The sequence below is a fragment of the Cucurbita maxima genome, unplaced genomic scaffold (genome assembly GCF_002738345.1).
Source record: "Cucurbita maxima cultivar Rimu unplaced genomic scaffold, Cmax_1.0 Cma_Scf00054, whole genome shotgun sequence".
NCBI lineage: Eukaryota > Viridiplantae > Streptophyta > Magnoliopsida > Cucurbitales > Cucurbitaceae > Cucurbita > Cucurbita maxima.
The window spans coordinates 377,150-397,040 of NW_019272070.1; the positions used below are offsets into that span (position 1 = coordinate 377,150).

General features: G+C 36.6%; 1 protein-coding gene across 1 annotated transcript; it reads left to right on the plus strand.

Annotated features, from left to right (window-relative positions):
* The first annotated feature begins 12,140 nt into the window (after nt 1–12,140).
* Nucleotides 12,141–18,862, plus strand: LOC111471633 (C2 and GRAM domain-containing protein At1g03370-like). The gene is made up of 9 exons (XM_023117332.1): nt 12,141–12,971; nt 13,182–14,423; nt 14,500–14,682; nt 14,816–15,105; nt 15,205–15,321; nt 15,417–15,679; nt 17,292–17,463; nt 17,574–17,846; nt 17,943–18,862. The coding sequence occupies exons 1-9, from the start codon at nt 12,602–12,604 to the stop codon at nt 18,132–18,134; spliced, it is 3,102 nt and encodes a 1,033-aa protein (XP_022973100.1). The 5' UTR covers nt 12,141–12,601; the 3' UTR covers nt 18,135–18,862.
* Nucleotides 18,863–19,891: the final 1,029 nt, after the last annotated feature.

Here is a 19,891-nt window from a genome sequence, read left to right on the forward strand (position 1 = left end):
GAACAACCCTATTTGTAACACTCGCTCATCGACAACGCGACTTACAGGAGTTACCATCGACACCAATAACAAACTCCGACAACCAACCATAAATTTAGAAACATTTCTATAAACATCTAGTAAAACATTTAAAACCAGTACTATTTAAAACATTAAACAACCAACATAACTTTTAAACATCGAAAAGCATAACTACATAAACAGACCGAGACATGGATTCCAATGGTCCCTAGCCCGTTGGTCTCGTCCTCGGTTGGCCTGCATCATCTAAATCTAGAAAGAAAAGTTATAATAATTTTGATAGTAATTAAATTACCTAGTAGGTAGCTAACTTATCTTTCATGAGTTATAACTAATCTTTCCAAGTCTTTTTAAGTTTTATTCGCCTAGTTTCTCTTACCAGGGTCACTTGTTCATTAATGTAGTATCTTAGCTACCTCTAGCTTAGGTTACTGATTCTCTCTCTAATGCTTATCTAGAATTTTCGGACTCGTATGTAAAATTCTCTCTCGGTCAAATACGACCCGTCTACTAATTTCTCTGGTGGCCTGTTCATCTCATATATCAACGGTCAGGAGTACTTATTCTCTCTGAATTAGCACTCAGTGCATTGGTCAAGAACTCCGCGAGAATTAGTAGACTACAATACTCATATAAATAAGTCATGGCTCAACAACCAATAAGCATATCCTAGAGTCATAACCTTTCCATTAATATGCATAGCATACTCACGTCTAATGCATGTTTTCATACATTAATAATGTTCGACACATAGAACATTATGGTAATCATTAATAACATGCTTACATCACAAGCAAGCAGTCACAATATACAATAGCGTCATATATCATCAAAGCTCATGTTCATACTCACAAGTTGAAAAACAAGTTAAGAACTAGTTTAAAGAACGATATGCTACTTACTTGGTTTCGAATCCCTTTTTCCCTTGGATATAAGTTTAATAGGTATTTCATCCCAATTCCTTCCTATTAGACCTATATTTCACAATTTTCAAGATAAGTATAGACCAATCTTGATAGGACAGGTCAAAAGGAGTCGAATAGGATAAGTTGGGAGCCAAAACAATGACGCAAGTACAAATATACATATTATTATTATTATTATGTTTAGATTATGGTGTGCCATTAAACCACCTCTATGAGATTCCCTCACAAGTAGCTCAAGTATGAAACAAGATGGTATGTAAAGTTTGCCTTTTCGGAACAAAAATCCATCTAACAACAATTAATTATCCACAATGAGTCCTTTTTCACAAGATTCAACAAAAGGAGCAAGGAACATGTCATGTTGATACAAATCCTTTGGGTTCAAAACCCAACAACTTAGCATTCAAAGTAGTGAGGAGGACATACCTTCGTGATAAAGCATTTGCAACATTGTTCTCCTTACCTTGTTTATATTTTATGACATAAGGGAATGTTTCAATAAATTCTAACCACTTAGCATGTCGCCTGTGATAGAGTTAATATAACACATGCGGAAGCAATTTGGATCTTAGACACTCTTAGAACATCAATTATAGTAAATAACTAGCATGTTCATAAGTATTAAAACTCAAGGTTTTTTAGTACTAATCTTTTGTAGTTAAAATTCCTTTTTCCTCACGAACTGGTTTCAAACCACCACTAGTGTCTTCTCCACTATTCTCCAGCCTTAGAACGAAATTGTGGAATCACGTCAGTGACTAAACTTGGGAGGGATTTAGTATATATTAAGAGAGAGTTTGTGAGAGATTTTCTCAAGGTTTTTCCCAAGGAAGAACTTTCATGTACGTTGATCACTCTATTTAAAGAGTCATGTTTCATGTTCAGGCAAATTTAAGAACGCCAAATTTTGATACTCAAAATTCCACTCAAATGTTTGAGATGATGTCGCAAATATGCAAGTTTGAGTTAACTAAATTTCGATACTTAAAATTCCACTCAAATTTGTGGGGTTTATTTGGCAAGCATGCAAGTTTGGTTAAACCAAATTTTGACACCTCAAAATCCCACTAACTCAAACATGAATTTTTCCATTAAATGAAGTCAAGATTTTGATTTTCTTCATTTTAATTCAACAATTAATTCGAATAATTAATTTCAAATTAAAGTAATATTGAAGGATTAATTAAACTATTTAATTAATATTTAAGATTAATTTAAATGATAATTCTAATCCATTCCAATCAATTCCGATACATATTTGATTAAAATATTTAAATCTTATTTAAATATCTCAGATTCTCACTTTTTGTTTAATTTGTAAATAAAATAAAAATGCGGTTAAATATATCATATATATGTAGCACATATTCCCTAATTTGAATTCAAACACGTCGAACTCACTCGTCACACTATTCTATGGTTTAGTCCTATATGAGCTATCAGAGGAACCTAATGGACCTATAGATCATGGGCTCCAATGATCTAAGATTAACTGGTTAAACTCATTAAACTTGTTAACCAACATTCGTTAACTACTAGGACACTCCAATATAGCCTAGTAGTTGCACTCCCCTCACTATAGATAGTAAGTTGATCCTTCACAGGTTGTTCATAACAATTGTTGGGTCACGAAATGGATGAAGAACACCAAGAACACATCCGAAAAAGCCGTCACGAAATGTCAAATTCGCCAAATGAAAATTTTGGCTATGACAGGTTTCATTCTTGGAACAAGTAGTGTCTAAAGAAGGAATTTTAGTAGATCCCACCAAGATAGAAACCGTCACGAAATGGAAACGACCAACTATGGTTACCGAGATACGAAGTTTCTTGGGATTGGCAGGTTACTATCGAAGGTTTGTCCAATATTTTGCTAAAATGGCCTCGCCTCTCACCCAATTGACAAAAAAAAAGGCATACCTTTCATATGGAACAATACTTGTGAGGCCAGCTTTCAGGATCTAAAACAAAAACTAGTGTCTGCCCCAGTGCTCACGATCCCAAAAAGCTCTGTGGGATGCGTGATTTACAGTAGTGCATCCAAAAAGAGGCTAGGTTGTGTATTGATGCAACATGGCAAGATGGTTGCATATGCGTCACGCCAATTAAAAGATTACTAGAAAAACTATCCTACACATGATTTGGAGTTGGCGGCGGTGGTGTTCGCGTTAACAATTTGGCGACATGACCTGTATGGCGAAAATACCCAAATTTACACCGACCATAAAAGTCTAAAATACTTGTTCACACAAAAATAATTGAACACAATACAACGTAGATGACTAGAGCTGGTAAAAGATTACGACATAGATATCCAGTACCACCCTGGAAAAGTAAACTAGTCGCTGATGCACTAAGTCGAAAAACAGTACACTCGTTGACCCTCATCACAAGGGAGCCACGAGTGCGAGTTGATTTCGAACAGGCTGACATAGCAGTAGTAACCAAGGAGGTTATTGCCCAAATAGCCCGATTGATAGTATGTCCCACGCTCAGACAAAGGATCGTAGACTCACAACGTGAGGACCCTAGCCTAAATAAAATCATAGACCAGTTGGCAGTAGGCCCAGTGGACGGTTTTTCTAAGTCAACAAATGATGGACTACTATGTCAAAAATGTTTATGTGTCCAAGTTGTGAGCAAAATAAAGAACGAAATCCTAACTAAAGCACACAACTCACCCTTCTCGATACATCCAGGTGGTACAAAGATGTATTAAAACTTGAAACAACACTTTTAGTGGCGGAGTATGAAAAAGGATATGAATATGTGAGTAAATGTCTGGTGTGCCAACAAGTAAAAGCCCCTAGGCAGAAAACCACCGGACTACTACAACCTCTAAGTATACCGGAATGGAAATGAGAAAATATTGCTATGAATTTCATAGTAGGCTTACCCAAGACGCTAAAGGGTTACATGGTAATTTGGGTAATTGTCGATCGACTGACAAAGTCGGCACACTTCCTACTGGGTAAGGCAACATATACAGTAGACAATTGGGCTCAACTGTACATGAAAAATTGTGAGGTTGCATGGAGTCTCAGTATCAATAGTGTCAGATCGAGACCCACATTTTAGGTCAGCCTTTTGGCGCAAACTTCAAAAAGCATTGGGTACCCGCCTTGACTTTAATACTGCCTTCCACCCACAAACTGATGGCCAAACGAAACAATTAAACCAAATCCTAGAAGACATGCTTCGAGAATGTGTTATGGATTTCATGGGGAGTTGGGACACTAAACTACACTTGATGAAATTCTCATACAACAGTTTCCAAGCAACAATCGGGTTGGCACCGTTTGAAGCGTTATATGGAAAACGGTGTAGGTCCCCATTGTGCTGGGACAAAGTAGGAGAACGAGAACTAGTAGGACCCAAGCTGGTCCGCATCACCAACGAGGTAGTACAAAAAATTAGAGCAAGGATGCGCACCGCACAAAGTAGGCAAAAGAGCTACGCTGACGTTAGGTGTAGGAACTTATAGTTCGAATAGGGGGACCCAGTGTTCCTAAAAGTAGCTCCTATGAAAGGCGTTCTAAGATTCGGATGTAAGGGAAAGCTAAGCCCCCGCTTTATCGAACCTTTCAAAATCCTAGAAAGAATAGGTTCAGTAGCATACAAATTAGCCTTTACCACCTTCACTCTCGAGCGTACACAATGTATTCCATGTGTCCATGTTGAGAAAATATAGTACAGACCCTACGCACGTGATAGACTACCGACCCCTCAAGATCGAGGAAAGCTTAAGTTATCAGGAGAACCCGATTAAAATCTTAGCTCGGGAAGTGAAAGCCTTACGTAATAGAAACATAGCTTTCGTCAAAGTATTGTGGCGAAATCACCAAACCGAGTAAGCGACGACGTGGGAACTAGAAGAGGAAATAAAAGAAAAATGCCCTGAATTGATCGAGGAGATTAAGACTTACGAGGACGGAAGTTCTTTGAAGGGGTAGATAATGTAATGGATCAGATAAAAAAAAATCCGCAGCTGTCAGCGAGATTCACGAGCCACACGACCCACGAGCCTCAAAAACTTCGGGGGTCACCACAACAACAGACCCCAATCCTCAGTCAAACCACATGCAAGGAAGAAAACGAAAAAACGTAGAGTTTGAGGAAGAAACAGAAGCATGATCCTGAAAGGCCAACACCAGATCAGGGTTTGAAGGAAAAGGAGGGAAGCCATGAGACACGACGCTCCGGCGAAGCCAAACCATACGAAATCGACTTTGAAACCTTTGATCTACACCATGAAAACAATTCCAGAGACCCGGGATAGATTTCGACGTTGTTTACCCGTCGTACACCATCGAGAAAGGAAGACAGAACTTCAGGTTTTCGAAATCTCTTAGATCTGGGAGTCTCAGACCTTGTCGAGCCAAAATAACACCATAAATGGGATTAGGGGGAAGAGGGGACTCAGGAACGAAAGGAAAAGGTGGAAAATGGACATCGAAAATGGCATTACCGTGGAGAGAGAGAGATCGCCAAAAAATTTTGAATAACCGAACGAAGAAGACGAAGTCTGACCCGAGGTCTGGACCCTGCGACCCAAACTGAGTCCAACACACTCCAATCCAAACCTCAGCCAACGACACCCCACGGCCAAGACACCTCAGCCCAAACTAGAAAGCCCAATTACGGCCTAACCCATCAGCTGTGACCCGAGACAAAAATCCCAACCGACCCGAGACTCGCAAGCCCAATTCAATACCTGACGCTGATCGCCCAACCCAACTGTAAACGTTTCCTTTCAGCCCATGTTCGGTCCACCACTCGCGGTTAGCCCAGACCCACGACTGCAACCCCAAAAACCCGCTCCTTGGCCCGACTTCGGCTACCACACGTGACCGCTTCTGGCAGTGCCACGTGGCAGTAACTGGCACAAAACTTCCTTGGCTCCAGCGGCTTATTCGGCTTGGGAATCCTATTTTTGACCTTATACCGTACCATTTCGATCCTCCGGGACTTGATTTTGACCTCGTTTAAGGTAAAATAGATCACTTTAAGGTCATATTTCACAAATTCAAGTTGGAAATTAATTATGTTTGTGAAATACTAACGAAGGTGTCGAATGATCCAATAAGAACCAACCACCAACGGAAGCGTAAGATGTATACGAGGAGCTAGGAGCTTACATTTAAATTTTAGGGAGTACTTCGGCTAAGGCCTACCAAGTAAGTGACTCACCCGTCGTAAGTTACGCGTTGTATGTTGTATGTTGGCATGTGCCCGTGGATTCGCACGTGTCATTAAATTGTATGCTAGACTGTTATGCTTGAATACGTAAACTTATAAAATGTGACGCTCTTTAGTATGATGCGATGTGTTGTGCTTATGACATTTATGATATTTCTGGATGATTCTAGTATGAACGGTACTATAATTTTGAATGTAAACAACATGAAATGTATGACATGTAATCACGATAAATAACATGAAATGTAACCCCATAGGATTATGAATGATATGTAGACTGAAAAATGAGAAACGATATGACATGCATGAAAAATGATAGCGGGTTATATTTCATAATGTTGAAAATGGAAAAATGTTGGGACCTCCTACAACATGTGTGCTCATGCATTAGGGGGATACCCCTATTCCATCACGAGGGTACGGACGCATACATCCATTAGGCAGGCGAAGTATCGTTATGTTTTACATAATGTTGTTGTGACGGTTACGAATTCTAATGGGTGTCCGGAAAAAGTTGAAATATCAGAGAAGACTCGCCCGACAAGAAAAGGGACCCAGTAGTGTGCGAACTGATTGGTGATCCCATACTCACACGTATGGGTTGTGTAGAGTATATGGTACACATCCAAGCTGCCCAATTAGAATAAGTGTCGTAGGAAAAAATAGACTAATAGGTCCCGTCATAGCATTTTGAATGTTCTGGTTGCATAACCCCGATAGGAGGTCACTTACTGAGTATTCTAGAAATACTCAAGCCTCGTGCTATTACATTTGTAGATAAAGGCAAGGCACCCATGTGAGATCGACGGCAGCATCTCACATCTTGAGATCGTGGCACATGCATAGGATAGTATATGTTAGTGTAGGTTGAATTTCATTTGCATTCGTAGAATAGGTTAGTATAGGTTGATTTCCTGTTGGCATCATTAGTATAGGCCAGTATAGGTTGAATTGTAATCGCATTAATAAATCATAAGTCAGTATAGGACATTTAGTTCGGAGGACGTTGCATTTATAATAAGAGTCTATTTAAAGTAAATTTAGTATAAGTAAATTTAGCATTAAAGGTAGAAGCATTAAGATAAATTTGTCCTTTAAAATAGAGTAACAACCTTAGATTGAATAGGGAAATCTTAGGGGCTATACATTTCAAATATTGTTCATCATTCATATCATATCATTTCTCATTCTTTAGTTCTCATATCATACATAATTCTAATAGGGTTATATTTCATATCATTTATTGTGATTTCATGTCATTCATATAATGCAATATGCACACAATTTAGGAGACATAACATTTCATCATATACATATCATATCATAACATATTGCCTCACAATATCTCATATCATAAATATGTCAATTTATCACATATCTCATACCATAACATATTTCATATCATATGACAACATGTATATATCCGTCATTCACATATCGTATCATAACCATATCATATGGTAAACACTTCGTGGTCATATTGTTCCCCAACTTATCATAGTCTTAACGTTCTTATACCTATCACAGTCATGTCGTTGCATGAACGTACCCTAGTCATATCATCACAGGAACATATACTAACATTATCGTTCTATCAATCTACACCTGTCCCTTTCTACCCATAACCAAACTGTATTATTTTATCAATCTCTCATATCCATAGCACTTCGGTATGTAACCTAACCTTAACGTTTCATGAACGTATCTTACTCCTATCGTTACATTTTGTTTTGTGCATCATTCTCATATCCTATCTCAAATATTTCATTGAACACGTCGTATTGTAATTATTATCATACAATTCACATATTATAACATATCATAAACATATCGATCCACAAACAATTCACACATATCAATATATATGACACGTGCAGAACCACGGGACACGTGTCAACATCAAATATAACTATGCCGATAGTAAGGTCGCTTACCTAGTTAGCTTAGGTTGTTGTCACAAATATATCCTTAATGAAAGTTCGATTCTATCCTTAGAAATTCAAGCCAACTTATGTGAGCCCATGACATCAGTTTCAAGTTTGAACTCTATAAAATTATTTCTCTACTTTACATTAGTTCATTGTTAAAAGTCTTGAAATTGTTATATATCTATAATGATGTTTTTATTAAAAATCTTATTTTCTAGGATTATTGTTGTATAAAAAAAAGTTATTTCAAGTCATTTTGTTTCCGTGGTGCCTTATTTACTTTTCTCTCTATATTTAATCTAAGTTAAAATTAAATAAAAAGTGTTGTTAGAGAATAAATAATAATAAAATAACTACAATAATTAAATAAAACTAAAATAAAAAAATGTATATATAATTTGGATGGTGAGGAAATATGTGTTTTTTTATATATTTATAAAATTTATATTTATTTAGTTGAATCCAAATTAAATAAGTTCATAATTAAATATTAAGTTTTATATTGTGAATTGGGTTGATCTCATTCCTAATTTGTATGGAGTCTTATTCCATTTTTTTTGGTCTTTTTGGAAATTATTTTCTTTTTTTCATAATTTTCATTTAAATATTTAAAATAAGTACTTATTTAATTTACAAATAAAATATTTTCAAAACGGATTGATCCTGAATTTGAGTTTTTAATAAATATATTTGTTTTCTCGGTATTTAATTATTTGTCAACCAACATTTATTTTAATATTTTTGAAATTTTCATATATATATTAACCTTTTACATTACTAATTTATATCCCAGAAAAATTATGATATAATAATAAATAAATAAATAAATAGATAAATAAGAGTAGTTAAATAAAATTTAAAAAATAAATAAATTACTCAAATTAAAATAATTATAAAAAGGTAAAAATAGTGGTGAAGATTGAGTAAATAAAGCAATAATAATCAAAACTAAATCCGTGAAAATATCTGGAGAGATTTGAAAACTAGTCATTTTTTTTCTAAAGAAATGAGTACAAATAGATTTCATATCTACCTAATATCTAAAATTAGAAAATAAAAAATTTATCCCAAGAGTAAAAAAATTTAAATTTATTTTTTCGAGTTTATCTTTTTTTGGGTTATTAGGATCTCATTCACATGGATTAGAGGTATCAACCGTAGATGTTCAAAGAGTGGTCGATTCCCATCACAAATTGCTCAGATCCTTCTTGGGGAGGTATCAGTAGATGTTCACAAATGGCCGATGGTCAAATTGGTTATGGTTCGCTAATTTAGACTCACGGGAAGCACTTCGTTAAAAGTCCAATTGTGGTTTATTCGGGCTTTTTTTAATCCATTTTGTTAGGAGTTGTTAAGAGTCCAATGGGTTTTTTCTTGCTTTTTCTGAACCCATTTTGTTAGGAGGGTTACTAGACACTGAAATCGTATAGTTTTTATTTATTTATTTTATGAACTAGTTCTTAGGAATTCCTTCTTTTTATTTGAACCATTTCCTCGTTTTGTAATGAATTGTTTTAGTTTAACCAATTATTGAAACAAATAATTTCTTATCATCTCTCTATTTCATCGAGACTCTTTTCGAGATCGTGCCCAGATTGTTACGCCTTTCGTGCAGGTTGAAACATATCCGACAAGTAATTTTGCTACCTCAGATCATTATAGTTTCACCGGGGTTTGGATCGCTAGCTCACTTGTTATTAGGTCACCAACTTCCTGGACTTTTCGACACTGGTTAGGCATTAGTTTTCATAATGGTCTGCAGACATCAGTATCCTAAAAAGCAAAGTCAATGTTAAACGTGGACAATATCGTATCATTGTGGAGGTTTTTGGTTCCTAATTTGGTATTAGAGCCACATCGCAATTTCGTTATGCTTATGAAAAGTTGGTCTTTGGTGGAGACAGTTGGCCAATATGCTTATGGAAAATTTTCTTCACTAGTGGAGATTGTTCCAACAGAGACGCTCCCAAACAAATTTGAGACACTATGAAGCCTCAGAAGAATATTGTATGACAGTTGGAAATTGGTCGTTCCAATATAGATGTTGTCAAACAAATTTTAATTTATACTATGAAGCAAACAAATTCTTTTTTCTCTTAGGAAGGAATACCATGGTTCTTTCAAATTAGTATCACCTTCTTTTTCTTTGAGAACTCTTGTGGTTCTTATGAGCTCTCCAAGGTTGTGCAGTTCCTTAGTGACTTCTTTCTTTGTCAACGGCTTGACTTTTACACTCCTTTTTCACTCTTCGGTGTGATACCTCTCATTTGCTTAGCTATGGCTTCTTGGCTGGCTGGCTGACTAGCAAATTTTCGAACTCTACAAGTTGTTTAGTTATGGCTTCTCTGGATGACAACTTCTTTTTCACTCTTCGACATGATACCTCTCATTTGCTTTCTTGGTATTCTTCTTCTTTTAGAACAACATCACTCGGTGTCTTGTCATCCCAAATGTGCTCTAACATCTTTTCTTCTCGGTTGTGGTTTTCAAAGCAAACATTGCTTCTGATGTGGAAGACCAGCCAAAGCTGAAATCACAAAGCATACTAAGAATTCTAAGAGTCAGACAATCTACACCAACCTTGCTCTAATACCATGCTAGGAATCATGAAGCTCTACAATCGTATGATATTGTCCCATTTGAGCATAAGTTCTCATTGCTTTGCCTTTGGGTCCCAAAGGCCTCATACCAATGAAGATTGTGTTCTTTACTTATAAACTCATGATCAACCCCTTAATTAGCCGATGTGGGACTCTCTCCCAACAATCCTCAACATATTTGGCTCGAATACTCACCATTGTAAATAAGATGAAAATTCATGGTAAAAACATGAAACAAGTGGTGATTATTGAAAAAATCGTGAGATCAATGACTTCAAGATTTGACTGTTATATGTTCAATTGAAGAGTCTAGATGAATTGCAAAGCATCTTGCTGGTACATGAGCAAAGATTGAATGAACATGTAGATGATGAACAAGCATTAAAGGTGACATACGATAATAGAATCGGTGGAAGAGGATGTGATCAAGCTCATAAATTTTTTCAAGGAAGATGTAGAGGAAGAAGTAGACATCCAATCAACAAAGCTATAGTTGAGTGTTACAAGTATCATCAATTATGACATTTAAGATATGAGTATTCTCAATGGGAAAGGAAGATGCTAAGCTTGAGGAGATAGAAGAAATGTTGTTGATGTCATATGTGGAGCTCAATCAATCAATGTGTCCAACAAGGAATAGTTCTCTGATCTTGAATTTCGATCTTGCTTGTGGAGTGATTCGAATCTCAAACAAGTGTTCTTGCCTTGAGATATTTCTTCAGATAGTCGATCAACAAGGTAATCCGAATCTTACTCCCCTTTTAGTGATTTCCATATCAGTTGGTATCACAGCTTTCCCTTGGGTTGATTCCATATCGTTTGAATGATATGAAATCACTACAAGAGGAGTAAGATTCAGATTATCTTGTTGCTTGAATATCTCAAGGCAAGAACACTCGTTTGAGATTCAAATCACTCCACAAGCAAGGTCGATCATGTCTAGTTTGAATGATTCTTGTTGATCAAATATCTCAAGGCAAGAACATTTGTTTGAGATTCAAATCACTCCACAAGCAAGATTGATCATGTCGAGCTTGAATGATTCTACATAACCTAAACTACATATAGTCTACCTACAAATAGAACATACATGTCTTTATATAGCCTCAAAATGAAACTCTTGACTTTACACGAGACATTTCAAGAGTTTGTAATATTCATACACCACTAACATTTTCTTCATATCTTCATTGAAATATATTGTATGATTGATGTCTCTTGGTTCATATCACGAGAGCTTATGTTTTAGGTGGACAATATCATACTATTGTGGAGGTTAACTCTTTATTCGAATTGGTTCGATTCAACCCAATTTATAAATTTTTTGGATCGTCGAACTTTTTAAAAAACCGTACAAAAGAACCCTAATTCACTCCAAATTGGGGTTGGGTAGAAAAAGGTTGTTTGTATAAATGGTTGGTGGCGCAATCATAGAAAACTGAATTGGACAAGGAAAGTCAATGTGGAGCCTAATCTACATGCTCCGTGAAAGGAAGAAAGAGAAAGGGGAACGGAAAGGAAGAAGGCGCAGCCGTATACGCGCAATTGGAATTGCAATTTGCAATTTGCAATTTGTAATTATATGATCACGATGGCTAAAAGTCTCGTTCACTTTAAACTTCATCCAACTTCCAAATCATTTCCCCTCTTTTTCTCTCTCTTTTCCCCAACAATTTCTTGCTCCTCCGGATTTTCTGCTCTTCCCATCTTGTTTCAGTTTACGAATGCGTTTCTTCTAATTTCTTGCAGCGCTCAGATGAACACCAATTAGTTTATATTCTCATTGTTTTAACTGGGTCATCGCGGGTGTTCACGCCCCATTTCGATTTGATTTTCGTCTACCTTTTCCAACATTTCACTTTGTTTCATTAATTGCCACGCTAATTCTCTGTTTCCGTTTCCAATTTATCTCTAAGAGTAGAATTCTATGTGTTCTGGTTATAAGAATATGAAGCTTACTGTTCGTGTAATAGAGGCGCGGAATTTACCAGCGACGGATCTAAATGGATTTAGTGACCCCTACGTTCGGTTGCAGCTTGGTAGGCAGAAGTTTAGGACCAAGGTGGTTAAGAAGACGTTGAATCCAAGTTGGGGGGAAGAGTTTAGCTTCCGGGTGGATGATCTTGACGAGGAGCTATTGATTTCTGTCTTGGATGAAGATAGGTATTTCAATGATGATTTTGTTGGACAGGTTAAGATACCCATTTCGCGGGCTTTTAATTCTGATAATGGGTCGCTTGGTACTACTTGGCATTCTATTCAACCTAAAAACAAAAAGTTCAAGCAGAAGGATTGTGGTATGTTCTGTTCTCCATAGTTTTTCATGTATCTTCGTTACAAATTTATTTTTGAGAAGTTGATGATTATTTCATGATGTGCGATCCAATTTTTGGTTGCGTTGCTGAAATTGTGATGAAATTTTCCTTGATCAATGTTCATTTTCTTGTTATGAAATTTGGTTCCTGAAAAGGAGTTGAGGAAGTAAGTTTTTTTTGTAATCTTGGCAGGTGAAATCCTTCTTGCTATATGTTTTTCTCAAACCAAAGCATTTGTAGACTTCAATTCTAATGGTCGTGTGTCTTATCCAAAGACTTCCACTGATGAAATAATGGGTTCACCGTCGAGGTCTCATAGTGGCAAATCTAGCTCACCATCGCCAGTGAGGCAAAGAGAAAGTTCGTTGAAGGAACATAGACCTTTTCAACAGAAGACCTTTGCTGGTCGTCTTGCTCAAATGTTTCATAAAAATTTAGATTCTGCTTCACTCATTTCGTCTCGAGCTACTGACCTATCAGAGATATCTGAAATCCCTGCTTCTGAAGTTTTGGAAGTCAATTCAGAAGAGCAATCCTCTATGGCCACATTTGAAGAAGCAATAAAAGTATTGGAGTCAAAAGATCAAGAAACTGAAACCCCATTGAATTTTCCAGGAATAATGGTTGATCAATTGTATGCCATTGCACCATCTGACCTCAATTCTCTACTCTTTTCATCAGATTCAAGCTTTCTATCATCTTTGGCTGACCTTCAGGGAACTACAGAACTTCAACTTGGAAATTGGAAATTTGAGAATGGTGGTGAAAGCTTAAAGAGAACAGTATCATATCTTAAGGCTCCAACAAAACTAATCAAAGCTGTCAAAGCATTTGAGGAACAAACGTACTTAAAAGCTGATGGAAATGTTTATGCAGTTCTAGCTATTGTAAGCACTCCAGATGTAATGTATGGGAACACGTTCAAAGTAGAGATACTTTACTGCATAACGCCTGGTCCTGAGCTTCCATCAGAAGAAAAATCTTCACGACTGGTAGTTTCATGGCGAATGAATTTTCTGCAGAGCACTATGATGAAAGGAATGATTGAGAATGGAGCCAGGCAAGGTATAAAGGACAATTTTGATCAGTATGCTAGCTTGTTATCTCAGACTGTTCCTCCAGTTGATCAAAAGACTATTGGATCAAACAAGGAACAGGTTTTGGCGTCTTTGCAGGCACCGCCACCACAGTCAACCTTTAAACTTGCTGTCCAATATTTTGCTAATTGTACTGTTGTGTTCACTACTTTTATGGCTTTGTACGTGCTTGTACATATTTGGCTGGCTGCACCTAGCACAATTCAGGGGCTTGAATTTGTAGGGCTCGACCTACCTGATTCAATAGGCGAATTTATTGTGTGTGGTGTCCTAGTTCTGCAGGGTGAACGTGTTTGGGGGATGATTTCACGCTTCATGCGAGCCAGACTGCGAAAAGGTAATTTCAGTATAACGCATGCAGCCGGTTTGTTACTACAAGCTCTATCTGATTGCGGTGCCTTTCTTTATAACAGGGAGTGATCATGGAGTCAAAGCACAGGGAGATGGATGGTTGCTTACTGTTGCTCTAATTGAAGGATGTAGCTTAGCCGCAGTTGATTCAAGTGGATTATCTGACCCATATGTGGTTTTTACATGTAATGGAAAAACAAAAAACAGCTCAATCAAGTTCCAAAAATCTGATCCTCAATGGAATGGTATTTTTGTAATATGTTTGATACCTGTTAGTTATTAATCATGAAAACCTATTTTTGATGTAGAAACTATTGTCTTAAATTTATACTTGATACAAACTAATGTTCTTACACAGACCTTGTTTTTTTCTTTCAGAAATTTTTGAGTTTGATGCAATGGATGAACCTCCTTCCGTGTTGGGTGTTGAAGTTTATGATTTTGATGGGCCTTTTGATGAGGCTACGTCTTTGGGATATGCTGAGATTAATTTCCTCAAGACTAGTATATCAGATTTGGCTGACATGTGGGTACCCCTTCAGGGGAAGTTGGCTCAAACATGCCAATCCAAATTGCACTTGAGAGTTTTCTTGGATAATACCAGAGGCAGCAATGTTAATATTGCTAAAGAGTATTTAAGTAAAATGGAAAAAGAGGTTGGGAAAAAGGTACATAGCCTAGCATTCTACCTTAGAATTTACGTTCTTGACTGGATATCTCTCTCTCTCCATTCAAATACTAACACCTTTAGTTGCAATGAATTGTAGCTCAATTTGCGTTCTCCTCAGTCGAATTCAGCCTTTCAGAAACTATTTGGGCTTCCAGCTGAAGAATTTCTTATTAATGACTTTACGTGTCATTTGAAACGTAAAATGCCAATTCAGGTGCTTTAGTTATTTCATAGTTAATTGTTTATTTTCATCCAGCAATTAAAATTATATTTCATGAGTTTCATCTAATAATTAGTTGCTGTGTCCAGGGGCGCATCTTTCTGTCAGCTAGAGTCATAGGTTTCCATGCAAATATATTTGGGCACAAGACCAAATTCTTTTTCCTGTGGGAGGACATTGAGGATATTCAAGTTGTTGCTCCTACTCTTTCGTCAATGGGCAGTCCAATTATTGTTATCACTCTCCGAGCAGGTAGAGGTTTGGATGCAAGGAGCGGTGCAAAGACACTAGATGAGGAAGGCAGACTGAAGTTTCATTTCCATTCCTTTGTATCCTTTGGTGTAGCACAGAGGTAATTTCGTACACGCTTGCTAGTTCAGTACATTTGATTTTTTACTCATGTCGTGACCTTTTTGTCGACTCTTTTCTTTTGGTACTTGCACTTACTCATTTTCTGGTCTCAAATGGAATTATTTGCTCTTTTCTTCTAGAAATATGTTCTTGTATTCTTATCCAGAAAAAAAGTTTATTCCCTTACATTATGGATCTTGGATGTGTAGGACTGTGTGGGATGTCGTAGTAAGATTCTAAATACAAGAGAATGTTAGGATCACTGAATAGGTTGTTTAGTAGTTTAAGGATTGGTTGTTTTGCTTAGTTAGTAATAGGTAAGGAGTAGGGGCTTTGTAAATACACGAATGTTCTCTTGTAATTTGAACACTTTGATAATTGGATATTTACAAAGCCTTGAGTCCACCTTCCCCTCTTTTTCTTGTCTAATGAAATGTTTATTTCTTCTCTCTCGTTGTGCTGCTAGAAAATGGTCCTTTGTTCTCCTGAAAATCATTTCCATTGGAATACATGACTATTAGCATATGGAACATCACTTATTTATTTGATATCAATTGTTAGGCGTCACTCGTTCTCTTCTCTTATGAGAGGTAGGCATCATACAGATTTAATATATCTCCAATCTGTAGTGGTGGTGAAACTGAATCCGATCAAATCGATATCCTCAAACTTCTTCATTCATTAATTCTTGAAGAGCGAGAGACAGTGGAACCATTTTTCTAGTTTTCTAGGGTTTCCTCCAATCAGCATTCCCAGATAGGTTAGAAGCCACTATCCATCAGTTTACAGGAGTTCGATCGTCTGATTTTCTATCTTCTGCTAGCTAATGTGGATCCAGTGATCACACTTTTCTGCTAGTTAGTTTTCACCCTGAAGCCAGCTCAAGCATCTGAAAGAAAACCTTGCAAACATTTAGCATCCGCCCACGCTCCAAATAGGCTCAAGAAATGAGCTAAACTAAAATGAAAATAGTGAGAGGTTATCACTTGCCTCAGCACCTGGATGTCTTGTCTAACTTCAGTTTGTCTTTTCAATTATTTTAAAGGCTAAACCTTAGTGTTACATATGCAGCTCTCCATTGGAGAACACTTTACGTTAAGCTTTCATCTTAATCACTTTTGACAACCGCTGCTTCATTTTTCTCAGGTTTTAATCGACTATCTGGTAAACCATTAGAAATGAGCCTAGAATTTGTCTATCCTTTATGAAGACAAACTGATTATGGCAAATGACGATTGAAATTAGCCTCTTTGATTTGCTCTCGAAGTATTTCGCACCCTTGACAAGACTGATACGGTCTTCCCAAAAGTGAATTGTGAGATCCCACATCGGTTGGGGAGGAGAACGAAACATTTTTTATAAGGGTGTAGAAACCTCTTCCTAGCAGATGCGTTTTAAAAACCTTGAGAGGTAGCTCGAAAGGAAAAACCTAGAATAATATCTGCTAGCGGTGTGATTGAGCTGTTACATGAACATTCATATTGTTTAACACCCCAAATTGTAGGGAAGCAATCGTTGTGTTCATGCATTTAGAAACAATGTTCCAATAACTTTTGCATCTGATTCCTTTGATAAAAAAAATTAAAAAAAAGTAACTCTGAATTGATTTATAGGACAATCATGGCTCTGTGGAAGGCCAAATCTTTGAGTCCAGAGCAGAAAGTTCGAATAGTTGAAGAAGAATCTGAAGCTAAAGGCTACTTACAATCTGAAGAGAGTGGATCATTTTTGGGTCTCACTGAAGTCAGTATGTCTGAGGTTCTCTCTTCCACACTTTCTGTTCCTGTAAGCCCACTTTCACTCTCTCTTAATTTTGTGCACATGAACTTGATTTGCACATTCTATACTACCATGTATATTTTATGTCGTAACAATATTTCTGCTGGTGCTTCCAGACCAGCGTTGCTATGGAGCTATTTAATGGGGCTGAGTTGGAGCGCAAAGTTATGGAGAAAGCTGGTTGCCTTAATTATTCATTTACTCCATGGGAATCAGAGAAGGAGAATGTTTATGAGAGGCAAATATATTATATTTTTGACAAACGTATCTCCCACTACAGAGTGGAAGTGACAAGTACACAACAAAGATACTCACTTCCCAACAAAAATGGTTGGCTCGTTGAAGAGGTCTTGACTCTTCATGGAGTTCCCCTTGGCGACTATTTCAATGTATGAATATTGAGTTATTATGTTTTTTACTTCACTTAAATGTAGTTTGAAAAACTTTTAAGCTCATTGTTTTGTTCAATGCATCTTTCCTTGCAGGTTCACCTTAGATATCAAATTGAGGATTTACCTTCTAAGTTGAAGGGATGTAGCGTACTAGTATCTTTTGGAATGGCCTGGCAGAAAAGCACTAAGAATCAGAAAAGGATTACAAAAAACATCCAAAAAAATCTACAAGATCGTCTGAAAGCGACTTTCGAACTCGTTGAGAATGAATCTGCAACAAAATAGTGCATCGATTTAATGTTCGTGGAGATGATTTAAACGTGCGCAGGGGAGAGCTGGTGCTTTGATACTGGGTGATATTCTGCTTCTCTTTTCAGCTAAACGTCTAGCTGATTCAAGCTTGACTGGCTAGCACGTATTGAAATCTTTACTTCCTTCATATGATTTGTCGGAGTACTCTGAGGTGAATGCTTAAATTTGATGGAATGGAGCTTGCTTTGACCTTTGGAAACCTGGTGTTTTTTATCTCAGTATGCTGGAAGTTGGTGCTACGTTTGCATAGAGTTGCTGGGTTGAAACTCAGAAGCCCCTTGGAGAGTTGTTATCAGTGCTTCCCCTCTCGATGAGGATGGCATAGGTAAAATACTTAGTCTCGACGTGGCCATCGTCACATTCTTTGTTCATTAGTTTATACCCTTGGGTTGTTTGTAATCATTCATTGATAGGCAGGATATACTAGCAGGTGTTATTAGGGATGGCGTGACGAGTTATTAGGGATGGCGAATCGTCACGTAGAAGTCTCTTGGTTATTTTACGGTGCATGAGACATAGAAGTCTCTTGGTTGTTTTACGGTGCATGAGACATAAATGTTGATTTGTTGTACATTGTAAACCACGTAACGGTATGTTTTTAGTTCAATTTTTTTATTGATCTAAGACCGAGCCATTTCTAGGGATAAGGACCGGTGACTTTTTCGATTTTTGGAATATAAGATTTCAGGAGGTTAATGTCACGGCTATGCTTGTCCAACGCCTTGTTGTGTGTCGAATGTCATGTAGAAGTCTCTTAGTTGTTTTATGGTGCCTGAGAAATACATGCTAATTTGTTGTACATTGTAAATCACATAGCGATATGTTTTTAAGTTCAATTTTTTTATTGATCCAAGGCCGAGGCATTTTTAGGGATAAGGACTTGTGACTAAGTTGTCAAATCTTCTTATCAGGGTTACACGTTATTTCTTAAAGTGTTTTCCAAAACATTATCTTTCCTCATTTTCTAAAACCTTTTTCTTCGCCGAGGCTTAGGTCCCAACTCAAATTTTAGTTGGGCTGACTTATTTGAGGATGAGAGGTATCGAACAAATAAAGAATGCCACCCTGTGTCGAGGCTTGAGCCTGCGGTATGATCCGCTCTCTCCCCGAAGAATTATTCAACGGATTCAAACAATTAATTGTAACCTAAGACACAAATTTAAAAAATACAAAAAAATTATTATAAACAAAATAAAAAATTGGTTTAACATAAAAGGTATTTTAAATCTTTTTTAATCTTAAAATTAGTTTTTTCTAATACTTTTAATTTTATATGAAATAGATTCTCCAACTTTTAAATTTTAAATCATTGTTATTGGAGGCTTAACAGTAATAAATTTAACCAAATCATCACTAAAACTTTCAAAATATTTTAATTTAAACTATTTTAATCAATTAATAGAACTTTGATAATTTACCTCAGTAAATTTGTAAAACCAACCATTTATTTTTTAATATATCTCAAAGATTTCAAATTAGTTAGCTCGACTAAACATTTCAGCTTAGAGCGTTGCATGGTGTCTTGTAAAGGTATATAGTTATAGTAAAATGTAACAAGTAAATCATGAGATGACGTAAAACTATTTTTTAGATTACTTTTATCGTTGAAAATTAAGGGAATTCGAGTACCATTATAACTGAATTACAAGTGAATTTAACTACCGGAACAAAAAATATTTAAATGAATGTAGAGCAAATAGAAAAGTTACCGAACTTTGTGGTGAATTTTA

Bases quoted from the DNA above. Each gene is read 5' to 3' on its own strand.
- LOC111471633 (XM_023117332.1), top strand. From the start codon at position 12,602: ATGTGTTCTGGTTATAAGAATATGAAGCTTACTGTTCGTGTAATAGAG. The intron at 12,972-13,181 runs GTATGTTCTGTT...TAATCTTGGCAG, and splicing joins GTTCAAGCAGAAGGATTGTG to GTGAAATCCTTCTTGCTATA. The intron at 15,106-15,204 runs GTACATAGCCTA...AATGAATTGTAG, and splicing joins AAAAAGAGGTTGGGAAAAAG to CTCAATTTGCGTTCTCCTCA.